General features: G+C 41.4%; 1 protein-coding gene and 1 pseudogene across 1 annotated transcript; both read right to left on the reverse strand.

Moving 5' to 3' along the window:
• Positions 1-498: 498 nt before the first annotated feature.
• Positions 499-1,924, reverse strand: LOC144702726 (UDP-glycosyltransferase CGT pseudogene; annotated as a pseudogene).
• Positions 1,925-21,767: 19,843 nt separating this feature from the next.
• LOC144702735 (zinc transporter-like protein) lies at positions 21,768-25,574 on the reverse strand. Its single transcript, XM_078574756.1, has 2 exons — positions 22,275-25,574; positions 21,768-22,077 (listed from the first exon to the last, which is right to left on the reverse strand). Exon 1 carries the CDS (start codon positions 25,533-25,535, stop codon positions 22,866-22,868), a length of 2,670 nt encoding a protein of 889 aa, XP_078430882.1. The 5' UTR covers positions 25,536-25,574; the 3' UTR covers positions 21,768-22,077; positions 22,275-22,865.
• Between the last annotated feature and the right edge of the window lie 235 nt (positions 25,575-25,809).

A 25,809-nucleotide genomic window follows, 5' to 3' on the forward strand; every position in this document is an offset into this window, starting at 1 on the left:
AGAGAACTAGCGGGAGCGAGGGTGAGACGGAGAGGAGAGAGAGCGAGGGAGAGAGAAGGAGCAGGAGAGGGGGAGAGAGGTCGAGAGAGAGAGAACGAGTGGAGAGAGGGAGAGACGATGAGAAGGAGAAAACGGGAAGGGTGAGCGAGGGCGAGAAAAAGACGGACGGCCGGCGACGGCCGAGGCGGCCGGAGACGGACGGCGGCGGCGGCGGGCGGCGACGGCCAGAGACGGGCGCCCGTGGTGGCCGCCCGCGACGGGCAGCGACGGGCAGCGGCGGCAACGACCAGCGAAGTCCATAAGCTGACGTGGAGTCCACCTGGCGTGGATGCCATCGTGGAGTCTACCTGGCTACCAGGTGGACTCCACGTCAGCTTATGGACCATCCCTGGCAAAAAAAGAAGACACCAAATGGAGTCTTCTGATTGGCGCGTGCTATTTTTGAACAAAACTAAAAGTTTGTGCTACTTTTTTAACGAAAAACGGAGTGGCGTGACGTTTCGTAGAATTTGCCCAAAATTCTTCAAAGGTCACTTCTCAGACCGCGCATGAAAGCAGTAAATGAATCCTTCACAGGAGATCAACCGCGCGAGCCTGATAACCTTTTCACGAGGTTCTCGAGATGGCGGTGCGAGCTGCCGCCGGTGGCAGCCGCCCGGAATGCATTCTCCTTCACCACGGCTGCGGCGGCCGCGGCTTCAGGACTGCGCACGAGAGCTCGAACCCTTCGTCCAATATCCTCCCGGCCAACAAGCTCACTGTCACCGGCCCAGGCCCAACCGCTGGGCCACACCCCGAGCCCACTACTGCGCACCACCGTGGCGTTGATCCGCTGGTCGCCGCCCCGCGGCCAAGCCAACACCGGCAGCCCCCGAGCCGCCGCCTCGGTCACCGAGTTCCAGCCGCAGTGGCTCACGAACGCGCCCGCGCTCTCGTGCTCGATCACAGCCCTCTGGTCCACCCATCCCTTCACCACCTTCCCTTTCCCCTCCACTCTCTCCAAGAACCCTTCTCCAAGGACCCCCTCTAAGCCTTCCTCGTCTTCCTCCTTGTCTATCTTCCTCGTCCTGAAGGCCCAGAGAAACCGACAGCCGCTCATCTCCAAACCGCAGGCGAGCTCCCGAGTCTGCTCCGCCGGGAGCGCCGTCCGGCTCCCGAAGCTCACGTAGACAACGGACGCCGCGGGCTGCGCGTCCAGCCAGGCCACGGCGGAGTCGCCGGCGGAGCCGCCCGGGGGGGGAAGCGGCCCCACGGGGATAACCGGTGGGAGAGCTCGCACCAGGGCGAGCGCCGCCAGCGCCTCCGGCTCGAGCTCCTCCCATGAGTTTACGATGATTCCTTCGGCCCCCCGCGAAGCTCGCGCGTTGTCGATGAACTGGCTGCTGAAGAGGCTGTTCGGGTCGCGGAGAGGCGGAGGGAGAAGGCGCGGATCGTCAGCGAGGTCGGCGGTGAGCTCGGGGAAGGAGACGAAGAGGGAAAGCATGGCCGCGGATGAGGTGAAGAGGACGTAGGAAGGGAGGGAGATGGAGGCTGCGACGGGGATGAAGGCGGAGGCGAGGGTCACGTCCACGACTAGAGAAGACGGCGGAGGGGACGCGGCGGCGAGAGCAGGGGGGAGCAGGAGCGCTGAACGGAGTATTCTTTCGAAGTGGAGGAGGAAGGGGTCGTGGGCGGCGGTGGAGTGGGTTTCTAAGGGGAGGAGGGGGAAGTTTAAGAGGTGGAGAAGCGGAGAAGACGCTGCGAAGGTGGCCACGTGGTGGGCTTCCGCGGCGGAGACCGCCGGCGTTGGCATGATGAAGGTGACAGCGCAGCCGCGCGACGCCAGAACGGCGGCGAAACGGAGGAACGGGGTGAGGTGACCCATGCCCTCGCTTGGAAGCAGCGCGACGTGGGGAGGCGACGTGGGATGAGCCATGATCGAAGAGGCTGCTGTGGATGCAACGGCGAGGGAGACGGGCCCGTTTTGGAGGATATCACGGGCTCGGAAAAGTACTAGTATTCCCATTGGAGCACTCGTAGGATGAATCTCCGCCGTCTGTGCCACCCAACTTCGTACCAAACTTCTTATGGGGACGGTAGGCATACTTATGGATGGATTTACATGACGGATACGCAAACTTTCAGTTCTGGGGAGGATTCTGTTTCTGAAGAGCCACGTTCTCATGTGTTCACGTATGGGTGCCATGCAGACGCCTCATGCGACACAGCATTATCTTGGATGAAAAAGAGCACCGCCTACTTCGTATCATACCTTGCCTTCTGGTTAATCAGAAGCACTTTGGTACTAGTATTCCTATTGGAGGGGGGTATTGTTTTCTCTTGCAGTATGAGGAGCACTCGTAGGATGAATCTCCGCCGTCTGTGCCACCCATCTTCGTACCAAAATTCTTATGGGGAAGGTAGGAATACTTATGGATGGATTTACATGTTTTCATGTTTTCACGTTTTCATGTTTTCACGGATGGGTGTCATGCAGACGCCTCATGCGACACATCATTATCTTGGATGAAAAAGAGCACCGCTTACTTCGTATCATACCTTGCCTTCTGGTTAATCAGAAGCACTTTAGTAATATAGAGATTAAAATATCACGACTCAACTGTTTTGTCAAATCTGTTCAGCTGGTAACTCTACAAAAGTGATTCACCTACACTTCAATTCCACAGGCCATGTTTAACATTCAACATGGAAATATTCTGGACACATCTGGCCCACACCTTTTTGGTTACTATTTCAAATATAATTTGAATTATTAGTAAACCTTTTGTGAATACCCTTTATTTCCATTTATCTTTATTCCATTAATTTATGACTCATTATCATGTTCATAAAATGTGAGATACATGTTTAGGTAGCCAAGACTGTTGAAGTACTTCTGTCATGTACCGACAAGTGTTCTTGTCGCAAAGTGATGTTATAATCTTAAATTCATTAGTTATCATACGAACTTCTGGTTGTTTCCAATTTTTTTCTGTTTATTCCATCTTTCCTTTGTGTCTACTATATAAAATTTTCATGACGTATCAGGTGCAATGTCTTTGAGCACCAGAGGTTAATTTAATGCACCTCATCACTTTCTCTGCTAAATTTCCTGTCATGCCCACTATATAGGTGTCATTTTCTATTTTGGTCTTCTTAACTGATATTAAAATATTATTTCAGAAGGACGCGTGAAGTAATGTTAGTTAAGCTAAGCTAAAACATATTATACAACTTTGAATATTTGAATTTCTCATCTTATGTAATTTTAGTTCTTTTTGAAGAAATAAAAATTGAAGTTTGTATTTGGCATTTCAAAGAAACCAAATTAAATTATACCTAATGATCGGTCCAAATTTAGGGGTTTTATCCCGTTGTTTTAAATCAGACTTGACCAACAAAATTTATAAAAACTTTCCACTTAACAACTCTATAATAAATATAGAGCAAGGGCTCAATCCACAAACAGGCATAAATTTAATTTCGGAATTTTTCTTTAACAGAAAATTAAGAAAATGAGATTAAAGATGCTAGATATAATTTCTGGGATTTTTCTGGATTTTTTTGTTAATTTATATAATTTTCTATAATTTAATTTAAAACCAAAATACAAAGAAACCACCAAAAATATTTTGAGACTAATTTTCCTAATTTTAATTGACACCATAAATTGAAAATAAATGTTTTTAGATTTTTTTGGAATTAAATTTACACCAAAGAAACACTAGAAATATTAAAAATGAGAGTCAGAGATTTTTGAGATTTTTTAGATGTTAAAATCACTAGGAATTTGTTATATTAATTTTATGGATTTTTCTGTTTTTTTAGGATTTTAAAATACACAAAATAAATTTTACTGATTATTCCTCATTTTTCCTATTTTTCCTTTTTCTCCTATTTTTTATGAATTTTTTATAATTTTTAAATGCCAAAAACACAAAAATTACCTACTCTGGAGATCGCCAACAGCGGCGCTGGGGACAGCGGATCGGTGGGGGAACAGGGGCAGAGCGGGGACAGAGTGATTGGCGGAGCACAGCGGGGGCCTCTCTGTGGGTCGGGCTGGGGTCGGCATGTTGAGCTTGGCCCAATAGCATCAGCCCAATTAAAAAATTCTTTAAAGGGCCGGTTTGACCTGGCTGGCCTCATCCTGGACTTCGCCGATTTCCGGCCAAGTCCTCAGAGGGAGCGCCGTTGCGCCCGCTGGGCACATCCGCGGAACGTGTAAGCGACTGACGGGCAAACGGGCTCGTTGGTGCAAGCGTGCTGCTGCACAAGGGCGACATAAGTGAGAAAAACTTGGATTTTGAAGGTTGCAACTTAATTTTTAGGCGTTTCTTTGGATTTGAACTAGGAAATGATGGGGAATCTAGAGAGAGATATAAATGGATTTTAGAGAGAGAAAAAAGAGGTTTAGAGAGAGAAAATGTCAAAAATGAGGAGATAGAGAGAGAGAAAGTGAAGAAGGGGGTAGAGAGAGTTTGAAATGAAATTTGAAAGTGCAAATGAAGGATACCTAATGATAGGCAGAAATTAAGGGGTAGATCCACTCTAAACACTCATTTTCCCTACATTATCTCTCTAGAATTGGACCTGCAGCCGAGATCATGGACGGTGACAGTGGTCCAGAAAGTCCGGCCAAGGACGGACCCCGTCGACAAGGGCTGAGTGGGGTCATGCAATATGCGGATGATGTGGCCAGTGGGCGGTCAAACGCTGACCAAGTAGGTGGAAGCCCAGGGGGCACCTTAGTAGGAAGGCCGAGCGGTCTCCGTGGGGCGGTCCGGTCAATGGATGCCTGGGGATGGACCAAGCAGGGGTCCAAGGGGTGCCCGTTCGGACCGCCCGTATGTCAGTGCAGTGGACGGCACCGACCATCGAAGGCTGGCGGTCGGGTAACAAGGCTTTCGCGTCGTCATTAGTTGCGGTTGGCCACCGCAGATGGCCCAGCCGTGGGCGCGACAGCGCGGGCGCAGAACCACAGCGTGAGCAGCGGAGGGGCGACCAAGGCAATCAGAATGATTGGTCAGTATGATCGATCCATTATCTAATATTTTTTATCATAAAATGAACGTTTAAGAAATAAAATTTCAGATAATTATTTTAGGATTTCACTTGCTATCTCTCTCTCCCCCACTCTAAGGAAACTAATTTTTTTTTAATTAATACTTTATTTTTTAAAATTATAAAACATTCAGTATATTTTTTAATCACAATCACACTCTTTGAAACTCCATAAGATTAACAATAACCCAAATTATTGATTTGGATATGAAGATCTCCAAACTTGGAAAATTTATTGAGGCTTTACTTTTACTATTTTGATATGTTTATGGATCTGGTTTAATCCAAGTGACATTATGGAAAGAGCAGTGGGTGACCACCTTTCTACTTTTTCTCTCTTCCCTAAGATCATGTGATGATTTTTTCATATGCATCGTCATTTAAAATTTATCTCAAGGAACAACATAATAAAATTAATTAATCCATATGTAGATTTACACATTTTGTCTGTATACTTTTCTACTTATGTAGTATTAGAAAATTATTGGTTGCACATTTCAGAGGAAGAACACATAACAACTAAGAAATACGATCATGCACAAACATCACAAAAGTTATCTTATAAACTATGTTTCATCTAGACTCATGAGTACTTATGAAGAACATCCATAACATATAAAGTTATTGATAAAATTAATCAATAACCTATTATTTTAAAATATAAGACTCACACATATATTCCTTTTTCATGCTTTTATGTTAGGTTTCATACGTTCATAACCACCATGGGATCGTAAAATTCAATCCAAAACAGAACCATTGATGAAAAAAGATTGAAAATTATATTATCTAACATTACAACGATTAACTGTCTCTCCATTACATTTTATAGTTTTATGAAGGATATTAAAGTCGAAACTTATATGAGTACTCATCATAAAATTTTGATTGCCCTAATGAAAACATTTACTTGAAGCACATGCAACAGTGAGTATGGATGGAAACATTTATTATTTTTTAATTATATTAATCAAAAAATATATAGATAAGTGAATTTTTATTTTTTAATCTTAAAATGTTTTAATGATGCCAACACTTATTTCATTGATATCCATGAGTGACATATTTATATTATTCATAATGGTTTACTTTTTTATATTATGAACTATTTATAAAGTTATTGATAAAATTATTCTTTAACAGTTTAATCTTTAAAAAGTTATTGAACTATTTAATATTTAACACTTTTATCGGATCAATAAGAAGTTTCCAAATATTTCAATGATTTAGAAGGAGAGTGAGGTTAGACATGTAGTCTAATACGATGGAAGGGTACAAAGTATGAATGTGAGAAATTTAGGGTCATGAAACAATCCTAGATGAGTATGAAGTAAATGGTTTTAATATTGAAAGTCTATGAATTAGAGATATCATTATGAAACAATAAACACAGGTGATAAATCATGAAAGTTCACGAATCAAAGTGACCAACTTTTGGTCATGTATCTCTAAAACAAACAAAATTTAAGCCAGAAATGGTCTTCATGGTTCAAAATAATAACTTAAATAATTCAATCTCTAAAACACGTATATGAATGTTTATTTTAATAAATGATATTTCACTGTAGGAGCCACAGTTAGGATCTAAAGATGAGAAGAAAGAAAGGTATGTCACGGGATTTTTCTCTGATAAATATGATATCGAAAAAAATCATGAAATAATACGAAAAACTATATATTTATTGTATATTTATATTATTTATATTTTCTTGATTTGATAAATATATCAACTGAGTTATGAATATAAACTGAATATGTATAATGATACAGTAATCAATAAATAAGTTTACTTTTAAATTTGATCAAAAGTGGTTGAGAAACGCGGTGTGGATTTCCCTTGTTATAATTCCAGGTTTATAATATATTTTGAATTTCACTCAGTCATTTTAGAACTTTATGTTGAATCTTATATGTGTTATAACACATATCTTATTGCATACCCATGGTTATTAGTTGCTTTAATTATCCCAACTAATGTAATTTTATAAGGATTAGGATTAAAATATTATCCATAATATGATGGGTATATATATGTATAAATTGGGAAGTTATAGAACAGTAATTGGTAGTTTTGTAATATTACATGGGCCATGTGGGTTGATATAAAATGGTTGTGGTCCCCTGATCAATCAGAACGTGAAGCCTCAAGTCCCTCATCTACATTAAAGTAACAAATCTCCACTGTTTAGATTCAGAAGATCCACTCCCATCCATCTTCTAAGATGCACTTCAGCTACAAAATCATTCCATCACTTTATACCATCAATGACCAAAATCATTGAGGGGCTTATGAGTGAACTTACTGCATATGAGAAGGCCTCGGGCCAGCTCATCAATGCCTCGGAGCTTTCTGGAAGGACCATCTACAACTATAAAATGCTAAAAGATCATCCGACATTACACTCGATACTCATGAGGATCCCCTCCTTTTGTCTATCTTGGATATGCCATCTTTCTTGGTCACCCACGACATCATTATTTTGATGCCTTGTGGGTCAAGCTAAGAAAGGAACTTGAAGGATGGAAGCTCCATTTTCTTTCCCTTGAAGGAGACATTCAACTCATATGACATGTCTTCATTAGCATCTCGCTGCATACAAAAGGATAACATTCTATATCTCTCATTGTTGTTAGATTTGTGGAGTGCCTATGTGCGCACTTCCAATGGTCAGATCACTTAGAGGGAGGCCACCACCATCATCAGGTCTCTTGGTAGAAAACATGTCAACCAACAGACGAGGGGGTCTAGGGATCAAGCATCCTCAAGACATCCAAGACAAGCTATAGAAGAACCTTGTGTGACGTATAGGTACCATAAGCTCTCCATTCGGGTGCTTTATAGTGGCTACGTACGGTAAATGGGATCGCCATGAGCCCAACGGTTGTGTACTTGGCAACGCCATTGGCTAGAGATATCTACGATGACCCTTTAGCTTGTCAAACAAGGCATGATTAGTACTTGGGATGATACTTGACTTACGGATATTGCCTCAGCTCACCACCCTATTTTTCTACACAATCCACTCTTGTTGATAGTGGCCCAATTGCTAACAGGGACTACGAGATACCTACGGGAGCAACATGGACTTCCTTTAGACTTCTTACCGGCTGTTATGGCCACCAAGATAAGGACCTTCCCTGATCATCTTATCTGGACACTCATGACTGATGGGAGTTTCTCCTATCATTCCTTATGAAAATAACTTCCGAGAGAGATTTCCTATGCTAGCTTGGGGTTGGCGCATTTGACACCCAATGATTATCACTGATGTCTCATTCTTCCTTCAGAAATTAATGTTCCATGGCCTACCTACTAATGATTGGATGACCCGTATTGGTCAATCTATCAGTTCGCAATGTCATTGTCGCCTTGTCTCTCCTCGGGTTGAGACTATGGAACACCACTTCTTCCATAGTGAGATTGCAACAGAATAATGTCGTCATTCCGTGGAAAGACCGATTAATTCAGATCGACATGAGGGTCCAACTGCATTGCATTGCTAGAATCCACGTTGTATATTTTAAACAGGTTGACCTCCTTGTTTCTCTCCATGGTACAACCCTCTGCGGAGCCCCCTTTTTCTTCGGTCCACAGAGAAAAAATATAGGACTGGCACCAACAGTTCATCACAGAATAAAGGACTCATCGATTTTCTATTCCCATACTACACTAACACCACTAGAATATTTTCACAAGATCCTCATCTCGTCAAACACTTTAAGCTTGGCCCTTATCTACACACTACCATCAAACTTACTATGGGAGGTATGGAAAGGGTCCACCATGAGCATAGAGGATGCAATGAGCCATGTCAAGCAATGGCTATAGTGAATCCTTTGCCTTGTCCCACCTATTGCCTGACGCTCACTACACAGTCGGCCCCTAGGGCATCCCAATCGCTTTGATCTACATCACCACCTGGCTACAGATTGTCTATTAACACCCACTGCCAATTGGTTTTCTCATGCTCAACATGGAATATGCGGCCAATGGGAACCACGGCCTAGCTAATGGAGGTGGTCTCCTTTGAGACCACACAAGGAGTATCATTTGTGGTTTATCATATTTCTATGGAGTTCAAAGTACCACATCAATCGAGGCTACGACAATACACGATGGCTCGCTCCTCTGTGAGGAGCAAAACCTTCATGGTATCATAATATAATGGGACTCACAATTCTTAGTTAATATGCTCCCTGTAGGCTCATGCTCCTAGTGGCATCTCTGGAGTGCATGACGATACATCATATGGTATCACATGCACCTCACCAGCATTCGCCACCAACTACGAGAGGGGAATCAAACGGGGGATGCCCTTCACAACTCTGCGGTATGCTCTTGCACTCATTTCGTCTATACTATTTGGTAGGATCTTCCCCGGGAGGCCCAAGGCAGCTATCGCATCGAGAGATTTGGCCTACCAGCTCTCCATACATGTCAGACTCTTGCACCCGATGGCCCACACGAGTGATGTATCACGTGTAACACTAGATGTGGGAGTGCATAGCGTCCCACCTAGATGTTGTATCCTTTACAGAGCTCCAAGATGATATCTGACAAGCATGAACATAACACCTCCTCTACGCATTTCCAACTCTAGGGGACATGAATGAGATGTTGGTGCTTGAGGTCTCCATTACTTCATTTAGCGGTATCACTATGGTATCTTTTCGTTTGTGTCATGGTCGTGGGCGAGTGGTGTCTGTGTGTAATTGGGATATTTATGCTCCCTCCACGCCTATAAACTCTTCTTAACACTCAACCTTACATATAGAAAACTGCTTTGGGTGACATCAAGGGAACAGTTGGATCGGTCTACGAGAAAAACCCTAGGGTTAGTCGTACCAGACACGGTGTTTTTGCCAATAAAATAATATATATATATATATATATATATATATATCCAAAAATTATCATATGTAAAGCAGAATCAACATATATAAATGGAATAGCTAAAGAACTTGATAAAGTTGAAGTTGAGAAGCCCAATACAGTTTGGCTTTAACTCCCTACACATGGGAGAAATTTGAAGGGGAAATAAGAAGAATACAAATATGAAGAGAGAAAATCAAAATAGGCATTTGGAAGATAACAAGATAGAGGATTGATGGGAGAATTCGGAGAGACAGATGAGATATTTAAAAGAAAGCTGCACTTTGGAGAGGGTTGAGGAGTCCATGGAGAAAGATGCAGCATTCGATAGAAGGAGAGAGAGAGAGAATTTTTCATTCATGATTATGTTATTTAAAGAATGGGGATAAGATAACAAAAATATATCATGTTAAAAAAATGAGATGAAGAGACCATAATCACTGTGGAGAGGGGAGATTGTGGAAAAAATAAAAACTGAGAGAGGGAGAAAGTAAAGTGGGGGAGATGGTAGCGAGAGATATCAAGGGAAATGAAAGAGAAACGAAGAGAAATAAAATTTGGGGAGAGAAGAAATGGGTAAGATACTATGTTCTCGTATCAATCGAGAGCTCCATCAGCACACCTGTGGTGATGGAGCTCTCGATTGATATAAGAATTTAGAGAAACTGATCACTGAATCGAGAAGCTACCACTAGCCAAGATCAAGAGATTACAAAAGATTATTAGTTTCCTCATGCAGACTGTAAAGATTCCTCCATCCACTGATCTTGAACAAGAACAAGAAGGAAGAAAGAAGGAGAGAGAGAGAGAGAGAGAACGAGAGACATGTTTAACATCATTGTACTCCATTGAAATCAACCATTAAAAATTGGTTGGCATTTATAAGTTTCTATTATATATCAATATTTTAGTATTTTTTTAATCGTAGCCAATATTTTAGTAGTTATAACTTCTTATAGCGGCGTGGATAAAATCTTGTCCGTCCATCTGTTCCTTTCTAAGATTAATTGTAGCCACTACTGTTTATAATGGTTACTGATTATTTAATCCTGACCATTTAAATGTCTACATATCGATTATTTGATATTGACCTTCTATCTTTGATTATGTATTCATTTTATCATGTCTATCTTTGATTGTAGATTTGATCCTCGCCACTAATTCTCCTAATGATTATAGGGTATGTATCACTTTCTTACTAGCTAATCTTTAGTTTAAGTCTCATTGGTCAGCATTACTACTGACTTGGCGATTTTCTGACTCTTCTCCTTCAATATAAACCTATCCCCTTACAAGATTCTGCAGAGGTATGGAACACAAATTCCAAGACATTGAAAGTCACCCCAACTGTTATGTCTGTCCGGCTGCCAATTTCCCAAGGTTCATCCTTGACTTTTGAAATAATCATGAAAGCAATTCTAAGGTCACAGGACTGGATGTTGGAATCTTCTTCATATTGCACACTCAGAGACACACGACCTCCCACACCCATGGCTTCATCAATCCATCCATTTACAAGCAAGATGACTCTTAAAGAGTTCAAACTTGGTTGGTACCCAAGGGCTCAAGAAGAGCTCTATAATGGCACCTCGTGCTGAATTTGCTTCTTGCCCTTTTTTGATCTTATCACAAACTTTGGGTTCCCGTTTTCATGTCAGAACAAATTTGTACTGCTTCTTTGTAGTTTTTATCTGGAATGAAATTTTAAAATGTTTTATCCACTAAAAAATGAATGTCCCTACACTTAGAACCTACTGACAAATGATTTACTTCTGCCAATGACTTTATTTAATTATTATAGGAAAACTAAGTTTTCATATATCAATTTGCTATGATACGTACTCTCCCTCTTACAACTTTAGTGTTTATCTGTTTTTCCTCTAACACCATTAGATGGCCTTAGAGAATTCCTCTGGTCATACCTTTCATTATGTAGCCCATGATGAGATTTAGTTATGTTTGGTCCTTTTGGGGCCTAAAACTAGTTAGACTGGTGTGGACCATATCCTGCATCTCTCCACTAATCTTTCTAACTGTCTTCCCAAAGAGGAGAAATAAATTCAAATGATGGAGCCCTGAACCAATCAGAAAAGATGAAGGAATGGCATGGATATCTTCTAAGCTTGGAAATGAAAGAAATGAGTTTTGAAATATGGTAGTTATAGTCTATCTCTTCACTTGGTTCTGGAAATTCTATAGCATTAACTATACAGAAGGGCACTGATCTCTAGGAGCCTAGTTTTTTCCTGGTTTATGTATGTGTTTTGAAGTGGTCATCATTTTCTCAAATATCGATTGCACATAAAAACTCCTGATTGTAAAAAATAGGTATCCAATATTAAGAGTCATTAAGGCCTCAAGACATGAGCATCAGCACATTAGGCATGTAGATATATGTTTTCACCTTCACCCCCCATAAACTTCCTCCACTTTTCCTTCATTTTTTATCACTTTCTCTCTATTTGCCCATTTCGTAGCCCTTTTTCTCTGAAACCATTTTTTTCCAAACCTCGCACTCTAGCTCTAAATTTTGCTTTAAATTTTTTTATTTTTACCTCCAAAATTGGATCTTTGTACTACACTGTCGTTGATTGTCCTCTACGTTGCCGCACGGCAGGTGCCTATAAAGCCCCCCAGGACAATTGAAAATCTAAAATTTTTGCCTACTTCAGGGTTTATTTAGGGTGATCCATGATTCCTATGGAGCTCCTGACCTAGGTACATCATTGTGCATGCGCACCTAACGCCACCAAAAACCACTATTGCCTATGTAAAATATTTTAATCATTTTTATTCCCTTTATATTCAAATCTAAATTGTATAACATCATAAAAGAATCTAAAAATCCAGAAGATAAAAAATACAACTTTTTATAAACTTATTTCTGTCGTTTCCAAGATTAGAGAAATTCCAAAATGAAAATTCTAGGTCTCAACCCCGTACTTAAAATATATTATGTTTTATGGTATTTAAGTGGGACAATTATGATTATTTTTGCAAAACTCAAATTTCAAAATTTGACATAAAATCTCAAAAATTTAACTGAGCACTCACGATGTTGTCCTCCTAGATCCCATGGCCATAATAGCAATTCTAACAGTATGTCATTGTAGAGTGTGGAGACATGCAGAAAATCTAGAAATAGTGCACCGCACGGTGCGGCTCCTCAATGTTCCCTTTTTCTGGGCACGACGAGATACTGTTTGAGTGTGATGTACCCCAGAAGCCTATTTTCTGGGGCCTATTAGAAATTTGTGGCCCGAGAAGGAGATCATTCTAGAAGGTTGCAGAATATGTACAAAAGAACCTAGAGCTCCACAAAAATTCTTTAGACATTTTTTCCTCTGACAGGATCCTCTGACAAATTTTCTCTGACATGATCCACTAAAAGATTTTATTCTGACACAATCTGAAAAATATCTCTGCTCCATTTTGTTGAAGCTGCAGATCTTTTATTCTATCCTATCAAGATCTTCTTGACCCATACAAATATCTTCAGAGAAATTCTCCAGGCCCTAGAATCTGCAGAATATATCCACTCAGGTTTGTCAGGCTGTTGATCCTTTGTTTTAGGTTGCTAGAGTTGTTTTTCTCAATATTTTGAGTTGTCTTTCATGAGTACTGTCTTTATGGACAACCATGCACTTGTTGCGGTCTATAGAAGGCCCCCCCCCCCCGTTACTCTTGAAGGATTATTGTTGAATTGTATTTTTTCGTTGAAATTCATGTTTTCATTTGAGTGTTCCCTTTGCTAGAGAGTGCTTTAGCGCTTGTGGATTCACGCACTTCCCCTTGTGAACTCAAGGGTTGGAGAAGCTAATTCTGTTAATTCAGGGCTTGGATGCTTCAAGCAGAGCAAGGCTTGTGCATTCAAGTCCTCTTCATATACTTTTCATGTACTAAGGCTGCGTCAAAGGGCCTACATATTGAGGGTGTCAAAAAAATCTTGACCACCCTTGAATCTCACATCATGGTTACTAATGTTATTACGTGGAAACCTTGAGTATTGTACATCATGCGCCATTAGAGTTAAGCCACACCTTCTGATGTAGTCCTCGAAAAAGTTAGAATGAAGAAATTTTACTAAAAGAAATGGTCCACAATAATAAATCTGGAGTAGAATGCACGATCATTCAGGAAAAATGAAAGATTTGATGGGACGATGGTTGTCTTGTCCTACGTGCCAGTTTTTAGAGGTTTTTCCTGCAGATCCCCTCCATAATCTGTCCAATCCCAATATTTTTGTCCACGTCCCATCCCATTAGGAAAATGAGACATAATTTTTTGGTTTTTGTAATTTTAATTTTCCTAAATCAAATAATTGTTTTAAAATATAGAAACTCGCTCAAATGTATATTTAAAGCAAGGTTGTCTCCACAAGGACTGGCCTTTATATGTGAATGTAATAATTTAGTTATCGTTAAGGAGTAGTAATAATAGTACTAGAGATAGTGAATGTAAGAAGGGATAAGTAGTTAGTAAGGGGAGGGAACATTTGATGGTTGAGAGAACCAGATATGAGAGGGAATATCAGATATTATTAATATCTTTTTATAGAGATTAGAAATAATAAAGGAGTTAGAGATTCGAAATGGATTACTAGTTATTGGTAATTTTAATATAGGCAGTGGAGGAAGCAAATAAGATTTATAAAATAGATAGAATCGTAAAATACTATTAATAGGAACTACCAGGTTTCTTATATATGTATTATATATCAAATGTATAATTTGTGGTAAGCTCTATGGAGAATAGAAAGTAGATATAAGGATAATGATATTAAGATTTTAGTTAGATAGGAAATAAAAGGTTATAGTAATAAGATGCAAGTATTTAGTTTATAGAGGTATTTAGTGTAGTAAGAGGTGGGAAGAAGAATAAAAGAGAGAAAAGAACTATTATAAAGATAGGATAAATAAGGAATTGTATATTTATTAAGATGCAGATTAGAGGGTGATAGACCCAAAATGTGTCATGTAATCATACTCATTTTAAGGGCATTTTGGGATCAGTTCATGTGTATTTTACCCAATTTTATAACAATTTTACATTCCCTGTACTAAATAGAGCAAACGACAAAATAATGCATTTTAAGGTCATTTGTATGCATGTTTTAGAACTTCAAAGATTTTTTAGTAAAAATATTTAGGACCTTTTTAATTTTCTAAGGTTCTATTGAGTATGACTGCTATTGCAGGGAAGAAGAGGAAGTTGGAGAAATTAAGAGAAGAAACAAATAGAGAAAATTTCATGAAAAAAGAAAGATATATATTTCATGGAAAAGAAAGAATGATAAAAGTAAAAAAGAACCCCTTAATGGGTCGGCTATGTAGCAGATCAAGCACCGTGCCTCAAGCCAGCAGCCAGGCCAACGAGCGCTAGGCACTCAAGCCGGCCCAGCCGCAGGCGAGGCCCGTGCACAAGGAGCCCATGGCGCAGACCAAATCGCGCCCAGCACAAACCCAAGAGACCGCGTATGAGAGGTATGGAATTCATTTAAAATTCAGTTAATATAAACCACAAACAATTATATACTGCTTCATTTTTTAGATGTTCTCAATATGGGATTGTAATCCCATGTTTATTCTATTCGCATTGGGCCAGGCCACAGAATGAAAATACGATCGCAGCCCAACGTGCCGCGATCATATGGAAATAAGAAGAAAAAGGGAACCGGGCTTTGAGCCAACCCGGCCCGAAGCCTGTGCCTTTCGGGCTTATTTAAAGAGGCGGATATGATCTCAATCGTCCGATCTTCTTTAAGAAGATCAGACAGTGGAGATCTATCTCGCCAAATTTAACTATTTTATTTCTTTTAGGCTGACGCGGCCGCGGGACCTGTCGACGGACGAATCAAAAGAGGCAAAGGGGACGTGTACTGCTGACGGGGCACTGACGATGCACGCTGATGTGGCTCTGGGTACACCAGATCATAGGGTCCACGGCTGCGATTTAATCGCAGCCGTTGGCGTTTTATAAGAACGATCCAACGGCCAGAGGCATTTGGGTCCTCTCTCGACCCTGGCCGTCGACTCCGCTGGCCGGAGGCCGTTCTCGGCCGGCGAGGGGGGACCAGCCATGATCCGACGGGCGGGGAGGGCCACCAGGGCCACTCCCCGCCATCGGACGGCCTCTGGAGTCCCTCCCCAGCCGTTAAAAGGGGGCGGAATGCCCCAATTTCATCCATCTTCAGATCAATCTTTCGACCTTAAGCCATTACGGCGGCAGAGATCCCATTCGGCAGTGGAAAGAGCAGAAAGAGGGGCGTGACAACCCTCCAACCTCTCTTGGAGCTCCGGAAGGCGCTGAAGAGAAGCTGAGTCACCCTGGATTTGCGCCAGCATGGAGGAGACGGGCAAGGATACCGCATACCGAAGTTAGGCGGTGGCGATCGGCGCCGCCACCTTTGCTCGTCGAATCAGGGCGATTTCAGGTGCTATCACGGTTTTCTTCAGTTGATTTTTATATTCCTTGGTACTCTGAATGCATGATTTTGTTCACGATCTGAGACCGATCAAGTTTCGTAGAATTTTATCACCGCGACTTTTCTTAAGCATTTCATCGAACACTTCACAGGTTTGATGAATACATCTTGATTTACCTAAGTTCAATCCATATCTATCTTATAAAAAAATAAAAAATATAAAAACATCCTTCTTTCCCGACCTCTTATGGGCATTCTGTTGAACACCTCATAGGCGTTTGACAGAAACACCCTTCTATAATCGATATTCCCTTATAAAATCTACATAAAATATATAAAACTTTTCACTATTAAGTAAATACTACATATATATCTCTTCTTCGACCCCCTAACAGGCATTTGGTCGAACACCTCTCGGATGTTCGACTAAATCGACCCATTATTGCATTGAATCGATTACAAAAATGATAAATATATATATATATAGCTACAAAACTATTAGAAGATATATACTAATTATAGAACAAATATCATACTTATATAAATAATATTATACCACTATAAACGAACCTACACTAATGTACATTCTTATTTACTAGTACTAATCTGTCTATCCTACTCTAATCTACCTTCTTAGTATATATAAATACTACTCTAACCCTTCCATTCTCTCTAAATATGTATTTCTAAATACTTAATCGTATTATAATTACATAATTGCTAAGTCTTCCTCTATTTGACTTCTTCTACTTCTTATAATTTGCTCTTATTAAACTACCCAGCCTTATTAAATTCTTATCTACCTTTTCACTATCTATATTGTTATCCGTCCTACATATAATATCTAACCTCTTCAATTCTATATTATTCTTAGTATCTCTAGTACATATATATACATAATCTTAGATATTTTCTCTTCTCTAATTTTATTATTAAAGTAATATTCTCTATACTTTCTTATTACTTATCTCTTCTTATCCGTCTTATCTTTAATACTATTTCTATATCTTAATAAATAACAACTCATTTATTGAATATAAACCTAAAGGCCAGTCCCTGTGGAGACGACCTTACTCATACTATACACTTGAGTAAGTTTCTATACTTTATTAAATTTATTTGATTGTAGGCAAATTAATTACAACGAAAAATTAAAATTAACACGTAATTTGCCACCGTCAGAGGGATAGAGAAATACTTATATATATAAATATATATATATATATATATATATCCTAAGAGTTTATGCTCAAGTGAATTCGGTAAGAGAATAAGGGTTATCTAGTTTATAATATGATTAAGTAACTTGGTAGACACAGAGAGAGATTAGAAGAAGATAGGAACACTGATAAGAGTAATTAAGAATGAATCTATATGATTGATAAGTTGATTATAATAATAGGTTATGATTTATATAGATCTATTATTTATTATATTATTATATATATATGTATTTTTTTATAACAGAAATTAAGAGAAATGAGGGTAGTTCTGTGACACCCTGCAGGTGTTCAATAAAATGCCCCAAAGAGGCCAAAAATTGGAGAATGGTTTACTATGTAATTTTTTAATATTTAGATATATATATATTATATTTTATATAAGGATAAATTGAGAGGAACTTAGATAATTGATGAATGTTTCTCGAATACACACTAGGTGTTTGATGAAATGCCAAAATGAAACTGTTTCATGGAAATCTAATGAAATCAAACTTCTCTTCTATACAAACCAAAATTAATCCACTCACTGGTGTTCATCAACTAATTTTCTACCATATCAAGCAGATATCCTACCCAATTCTCTCTGATTCAATCAGAAAGGGGTGGTGGTGCTAGTTGTTGCGCCTAACCTCGGTGTGCACTCTCCTTGGCTCTTTTCATCTTTGCCATCATGAATCCTCATCTCTCTAGGCTCTCTGGCGCCGTCCTGAGCGATTGGAGTCATCGGAGCAGTGTAACTCTCCCACTGTTGCATGGCTCCACCGCTGGAAGGGTCCTTCACCATTCCCTTTTTCTGGATCGAAAGATAGGATTTCAACTCTCTAATTCTCCTTTAAGCAGATCGAGAGGGGTTCTCTCAACCCTCCAAGGGGTCAGATCCGATCCAACGGCTCCCCTGGGGCCATTGGATCGATTCGTGGTTCCCTTGTTGGTGGCCTTCACCAGTCGATCGACGAGGATGGCAGCCAGGAGGTGGAAAAGGATAGGATTACCCCCAGCTGTCCAACCCCCCTTTGAATGGGTTCGACGACTGCAATGAAATCGCAGTCGTGGATCCATTCTTACGGTGTACCATAGTCTTCACCCTGTCAGCCATCCGAGTGTGTGATTCACCAATAGAGGGGCCCCACTATCCTTGTCAGCTGCCAAAGACGATCAGAGCCCTGGAAAAATAAATATCAATGCTTACAAATTACAAACAGATCTCACCATCCAATCTTCTTTAAGAAGATGGGACAGTTGAGGTTATGTTCATTTACTTAACATGGCCCGAAATAACATGGGCTTCATGATGGATCTTCTTGAAGCCCGATCACAAATTCTTATGTTATTTATTAAGATTGCGGCCCGTTGGGCCACGATCACTTGGTTGCTTCTTGGCCCATCCTGATACGGAGGTAAAACTTAGAAAGGCAAATCCAACCCATATTGAAAAATTCTAATAAAAGTAATTGTATAAAATTTGTGTAAGACATTATAGATCGAATTAAATAAAAGACTTCCCTCTTGAGCACATGCATGGATCCATATGGGCTCCTTGGTGGGCTCCTAAGTGGACTCTCTGTGACTTAAGCTGGGTGTTGCCCATTGCTGGTTGGGGGTGGGCTTGAGCACCTGATGTTTTCTCGCTTGTGGTCGGCTTAGGCGCTACCCCTGGCCTCAGCCCTAGCTTCCCACTTAAACCCAAGCTTTTTTATTCTTTTTATTTCCATTCTTCCTCTATCTATCTCTCTTTTATTTCCTTCTTCAACTTTCACTTCTTCCCTGCAAAAACATAGATTGACATACTAGAGGGAGCATTAATCTCATGAATACTCCTAATGTTTTAAACACATTTTTATTAATAAATACTTGAGCTTGTAAAATATGTAAAATTTACATCAAAATGCATTGTTTTATCACTTTCTCCTTTTAGAGCATGAGATATAAATTATTCTAAAGTTGAAGATAATACACATAAAACGATCCCAAAATGACTTCAAAATTTGTATAATTTCAAGTCTTAATTAGGATTTATCAAAATCTCACATCATGGTTATTAATGATATTAAGGGGTAAACATTGAGTATTGTACATCATGTGCCATAAGAGCTAAGCCACCTCTTCTGCCCTTGTCCCTGAATAAGTTTTAATGAAAAGATTATGTTATAATCAATCTGGAGTACAGTGCACAATCGTTCAGGAAAAGAACACAAGATTGGATGGGACGATGATCATGTTGTCATTTGTGTCAGTTTTTAGATGTTCAGCCAAGACATCGCGTCCATAGTCTGCCCCATCCCAAATATTTTTGTACACATCCCATCCCATTAGAAAGTCATCCAATTTGAGGCATTCACTTCCCATCCATCGTCCAAGACAAAAGAAGGTCAACCTTATAAATGCCCCGCTCCCGTTTGGCTTTCCCCCTCAGCTCCCTCTTGGCGTCCATTTGACTCCCGCTCGGCTTTCCCTCTCGGGCTCTAGATCAACCCCTATTGTATGAAAATATTTGGGCTCTCAGTTATTATTCTAGTCATTCAGCCCCAATTGTCATTATCAGATTATAGGATAGACATATAGGAACACGAGAGTTATAGTTACAAAATTCTCCCATAATTTTCCATCATTGTTTCTTAGTTAATTTACTTAGTTTATATTCTCTCAAATGAGCAGGAGTCATTCACAAATATTTACGAGTTTATTGCCTTCTCATTCATATCATATAATTCATGTCTATCAATATTAATATATGTAGCTTCTTGATTTTAGAGCAATAAGATGAGGTTCATCCAAAAAAATATAAATAAGTATACGTACATAACACAAGAAAATATCCAAGAAAATGACAAATGTGAATAAATAAATATTATAGTTACTTAGCTTATTTGAGTTAGTTTTTTAAATGATACTAAAACTATTATATGCACATAAGCAAAATAGATAAGATGATGATGGTTTTTTAAATGATAAAGTTTTATATCAAAATAGTATTAAAGATATGGATAACCCAGAATAGTTAGTTTCTATGAATAGAATTCCATGATAAATAATAAATATACACATAATAAAGTAAATTCCATGGTTATACACATAAATCATCATCGTATGAAAACCATCATCATCGTTTGACTAACTTACAGATTTAGGTGACTATAAAAGCATGTGTGGCAAGCCCCAGAGACAAACAAAAAGACAAAATGTGAGAATATGAGTGGTTAAGCTTTTGAATGTGAGGTGGCATGTGTGTTAAAGGGGGATGAGATGTGGTGTGTCATACCAAGTACCATTCTTTTGCAAATTGATGTGGTGTGTTAAAGGGGGAGAATTTACATCATGTCAGAACTAGGGACTTGGTTGACCCTGGAATAAAATGTTGGCATGCCCTCTTCTAAAATGTTGCAAAAAGACCAAACTACTTCATGCTTATTTATATTATTTTAAGTAAAAGAGTGTGATTCAGAACCAACATCAATATAAAACATATAAATTAGTTAGATCCTGATTCACGCCATTCTATTATGTGAGATTTCTTCCATTGAAACCAATAGATGTGGGATGGACATTCCGTAAGACATTGGCTTTGTTTCTCAGAAGCCTTGATGATATGATATTATCATAATTATGCGATAAATCAATAGTTTAATGAAGAGTTTCTAATATTTTTGCCTTGAGTTGGCAAATTTCAAGACATCTACTTTTGAGTTCATTTTCTCTAAATTTACGAATGATGTAATTAGTTATCATGACAGGATCCAAATATATGAGAGACTAGAGCTTTCCTTCCTAGATCCTTGCAAACCTCCCATATCGTACACTTCAGTATCTCATATGTAGGGTAACAGGACAGATTTGGATGACCATATCAAATATTCAGATGGATCTTGGTAAAGTAGTATCAGATATTGGTGCTATATATTAGATCTCAGGTATCAGGATATAAGACAATTGAGGAAACATGTCCCAATTTATGTTGTATTTGAAAAAACATGTGTATAAAGTCATCTTTATTTAGTCTGTGATTACTTAATTGGGAGAGATAGGAACATGATTAATTATATATATGAATGAGCACATGATGTCCTCAGTGCTGCGTGCAGTTCTCTCTCTATTCCCCATGGAAAAGCATATGTTGACCATATGAGACGTGGACAGTTGGAGAGAGTGAGAGCAAGAAAGAATGGGGGAAGTCTCTTATCCAAGTTAAAAGTTTTAAGACTTAACCTAAAGCAAACTATTATAATGTCATACAAATGTAATAAAGGTTATTTAATGGGTGGTCACGTCAGATATCCAATATAGGTATTCAAACCTCTAGACAAAGGCAGATGCAAATATCAGGGCACATATCGGTATCAGATATCAGTACTGTAACAACCAATGTCCAATATTGTCATCCAATGCTGGCTATTGGTTACGATATAGGTTTCCCCATTTAGACATCTGATTCAGCATCCGCTTATATATTGGCATCTCGATGGGCAAATCCTATGAGATATACAGAATATCAAAGCTCCAGTCCTGTGCCAAATACCCTGAAAATTTACAAGAGCCAAATATATCAATGAATAATAGAATAATCAACAATAATCATTCTTCAATGAGAATACAGAAGTTAAATCATCCAAGTTTCAATGATCTAAGTTATTTTACTTTCTCCTTCGGTTGATTGACATCTAATCTTCAAACAATAGCTGCTGCTTAAATTTTATCCAAAAGAATGATCAATCACCTTTTAGTTCTTTTCCCAGTGCAATTTGGACAAAGGGAGGAGCTTGGTGAAATCTTGCCGAGTATTCCATTCATGAAGCTAACCATGCAACAATTGATTTGCTGAAGGCAGAACATGCTCATTTTGTGTTGAATTGACAGAGATTTTCTATTTCACTTAAAAGAATTGCCTTGCCCCATTTGAGACATATTGGCAGTTCGAAGAACCTGTCGATGAGCCCAACCAGCATTTCTCCGTAGTGCTTACCATGATCCACTTGTTCTTCTCCTACTTTGGCCATTTCTCCTTCCACATTTTGCAATCTTGGCTTCCCCATTGACAGCTTGGAGGCTGTAATCGTCAACAGTGGAGACGAGATGCACAGTCAGGCTGCCGCTATACCTGTCGCTGCATAAGAAGTTGCCGCTGCCGCCACCATCTTTGCTGCCAGATGCCCAAGCAGTTTGAAGATTCACCACACTCCTCACCACCATACTGCCCCTGGCACAGGGATCTTGGGCAGTTTCAAAATTCTCACAACCAGGTGCACTTCCTGAACTGAACCACAATCCCATCCCTACATGCAAGTGGAAGAAGCATTCCAAATTATCACTACTTGTCGTGCTCAAGCTGAATGGTAAGATCATTGACTCCAGCTTCCTGTAGAGCTCCCGAAACCTGCTCCCTGGCAACAGCCATGTCCTGATCCGCAGAGATGCGAAGATGAACCGTGCCGACAACATCCTTGGTCGTCAAACTCCAGAAATGAAGTCGGTCAATGCCAGAAATTCCATTCATCCTGGTGATGCTATCAATGGCAGCTTCTATCTCCCATTCAAGGGCTCTGGGAGCCCGCTGCAGTAATATCTCTGCCGAGTTCCTGAGCAGGGGAACTACAGAGAAGATTATCATGGCCGAAATAAGTATGGAGCATGCAGGGTCTGCCGCCAGCCACCCTTTGTACTTAACCAGCAAGGTGGAAATAACCACACCGACGCTTCCCATTGTGTCAGCGAGCACATGCAAGAATATCCCTCGCATGTTATGATCAACCAGATGGTTCTTCCGGTGCTCTTCAGACCAAGAAAGTTGACTCTGATGATGACGATGATGTTGATGATGAGGATGATCACAGTGCTTGTGATCATGGCTGTCGTGGTGGTGGCGGTCTTTAGGTTTGGGAAGATGTTGATCATGGTGGGCACAAGGCTGATGACTGTGGTGTCCATGGTTGTGAAGATGGTGATCATGGTGGGGATGATGATGGTGACTGAGGTCTTTAGGTTTGGGAAGCTGGTTGTGATCATGGTGGGCATGAGGGTGGTTACTGTGGAGTCCATGGCTGTGATCATGATGTGGATGATGATGCTCACAGTGGTCTCCATGGTCAGGAAGATGGTTGTGTTCATGAAGTGGATGATGGTGGTGACTGCAATCTTCGGGGTTGGGATGATGTTTCTGATCATGGTGAGGATGATGATGGTTGGGAAGATAATCGTGACCATGATTGGAACGATGATGGTGACTGTGGTCTCCATGGCTGGGAAGATGGTTCTGGTCATGGTGGGGATGATGATGATGGACACTGTGGTCTCCATGGTTGGGAAGATGGTTATGATCATGCCGGGGACGGTGATGATGGTCATTATGGTTTCCATGCTTGGGAAGATGGTTTTGATCATGATGTGGATGATGATGATGATGATGATGGTCACTGTGGTCTGCATGGTTGTGATCATGGTGCGGATGATGATGGAGGTGATCGGGATCCGAGTGAGAGTGCGGGCATGCTCCACCGCCATGGGCAAGGTGGTGCTCCTCGTGGAAGAAGACCAGGCCGATGACATTGACCAGGAGGCCGCCAAAGGACACGGAGAGGAGGCTGGTGGTGGTGATCTCCTGTGGGTCGAAAATTCTCTCGAACGACTCCAGGACGATAAGCGCGGCGACAAGAACCAAAAGAACTGCATTGACATACCCAGAGAGCACCTCAAACCTTCCTCTTCCATAGTTGAACTCGGCGCTCGCGGGTAGCCGAGAGATGTAGGAGGCGTAGAGGCCGATGGCGAGGGCGGCGCAGTCGAAGAGCATGTGGCAGGCGTCGGAGATGAGGCCGAGGCTGTTGCTGAAGAACCCAGCTGCGAATTCCACCACCATGTAGGCAGAATTGATCAAGAGGAACAGGGCGATCTTCCTGGATTTCCTCTCACTCCATATGTGCCGGAGCGGGCGAGCCACCGCAGAGACGAAGGACTCCGCTACAGGGGAGATCTCCAGAGCCAGCGGGGTCTTCAGAGGGGAGGTGAGCAGGTAGACGGCGATCCAGAGCAGGAAAGAGGAAGCCAGGAACCCCGGCAGGAACATCAAGGGGTTGTAGAAGAGCTCCAGAGCCGCCGTGCAGAGGAAGGTGAAGAGGAATTCACGCCGGAAATCCTTAGCGGCGGGGAGGGAAGCAAAACCAGAGAGATTCCCCGCGAGGACGACGCCAAACACCACCGTGTTCGCCAGAGACCAGCTGAGACCCTCCATCTCGAATTCGCGGCTCTCTGAGACTGCGACGAAGCTGGCAAGAGCAGGAAGGAAGAGCATAGCCGTGGTGAGGCCGAGGGACGCCACGCGGAGCCGCCTCCGCCCGAGATCCCTCAAGGGCGTCCAATGGCGGGAAGAGGACTCGAAGAACCCTAGAAATCCGGACGAGAAGGGTAGCAGCAGAGGCAGGATTCTGACGCATTCGCCGTCCGCAGGACCGGATTGAGACAGCGGGAAGCAACCCACCTTGTCCCAGCCCTGGGAGAGGAAGACGAAAGCGGCGACGAGGGCCGCCAAGCCCTTGATCTTGCGGATCCGGCTTCCTTCATCGCCGAGCGGCCGAGAAACGGACTGCCCGGCAATGGCGCCGGAGAACTCGACCAGGATGGTCGCGGCGGTGCCGCAGGTGCGCAGAGATTGGAATCGGAGCAGGAATCCGACCCCGAGAAGAAGCGATTTCGCGGCGAGAGGGGTCAGCAAGCTTCGGATCGACTGCGTGGATCGAAATCGAGGGGGATCGGAAGATGAAGGGAGGAGGAGGAAGCACAGCGCAGTCAATACGAAGGAGAAGAAGGAGACGAGGAAGGAGAAGGGGAAAAGAGAGAAAGTTGGAGGAGAAGATCGGAGAAGCGGGAGCAGAGAGTAGAACGATCGCAGCGAGAGAATCAGCAAGAACAGAGAGGAGATCGACGAGGAAGAAGACGAGCGGCGCTTCGACGCGGCGGCGGAGAGATGGAGAAGACCGCCGCCCATTCGATCGATCTCAGTAGCAGGAAGACGACGATCTCCGACCGAGGCTACCCTCTATTTATACCTTTTTTTTTTAAAAAGTGAGCACGCGTATTTAAATATTACAAAGATTAAAATATACTGTGTCTAAACCCTATTTTGCCCTTTGTCTTATCCTTTGGACAAAGTCGTCGAAATGTCTCGGCCAGGAATTTTTGGATGAAGTCAAATTAGCCAACGCGAGAACTGGTTCTTTGAACCGGATAATGCGTCGTCCGTCCCGTCCCTGACGTCGCCC

The sequence above is a fragment of the Wolffia australiana genome, chromosome 1, assembly GCF_029677425.1.
Source record: "Wolffia australiana isolate 7733 chromosome 1, ASM2967742v1".
NCBI lineage: Eukaryota > Viridiplantae > Streptophyta > Magnoliopsida > Alismatales > Araceae > Wolffia > Wolffia australiana.

What these genes read in the sequence shown, in the direction of transcription:
- LOC144702735 (XM_078574756.1), bottom strand. Translation starts at nt 25,535, where the DNA reads ATGGGCGGCGGTCTTCTCCATCTCTCCGCCGCCGCGTCGAAGCGCCGC.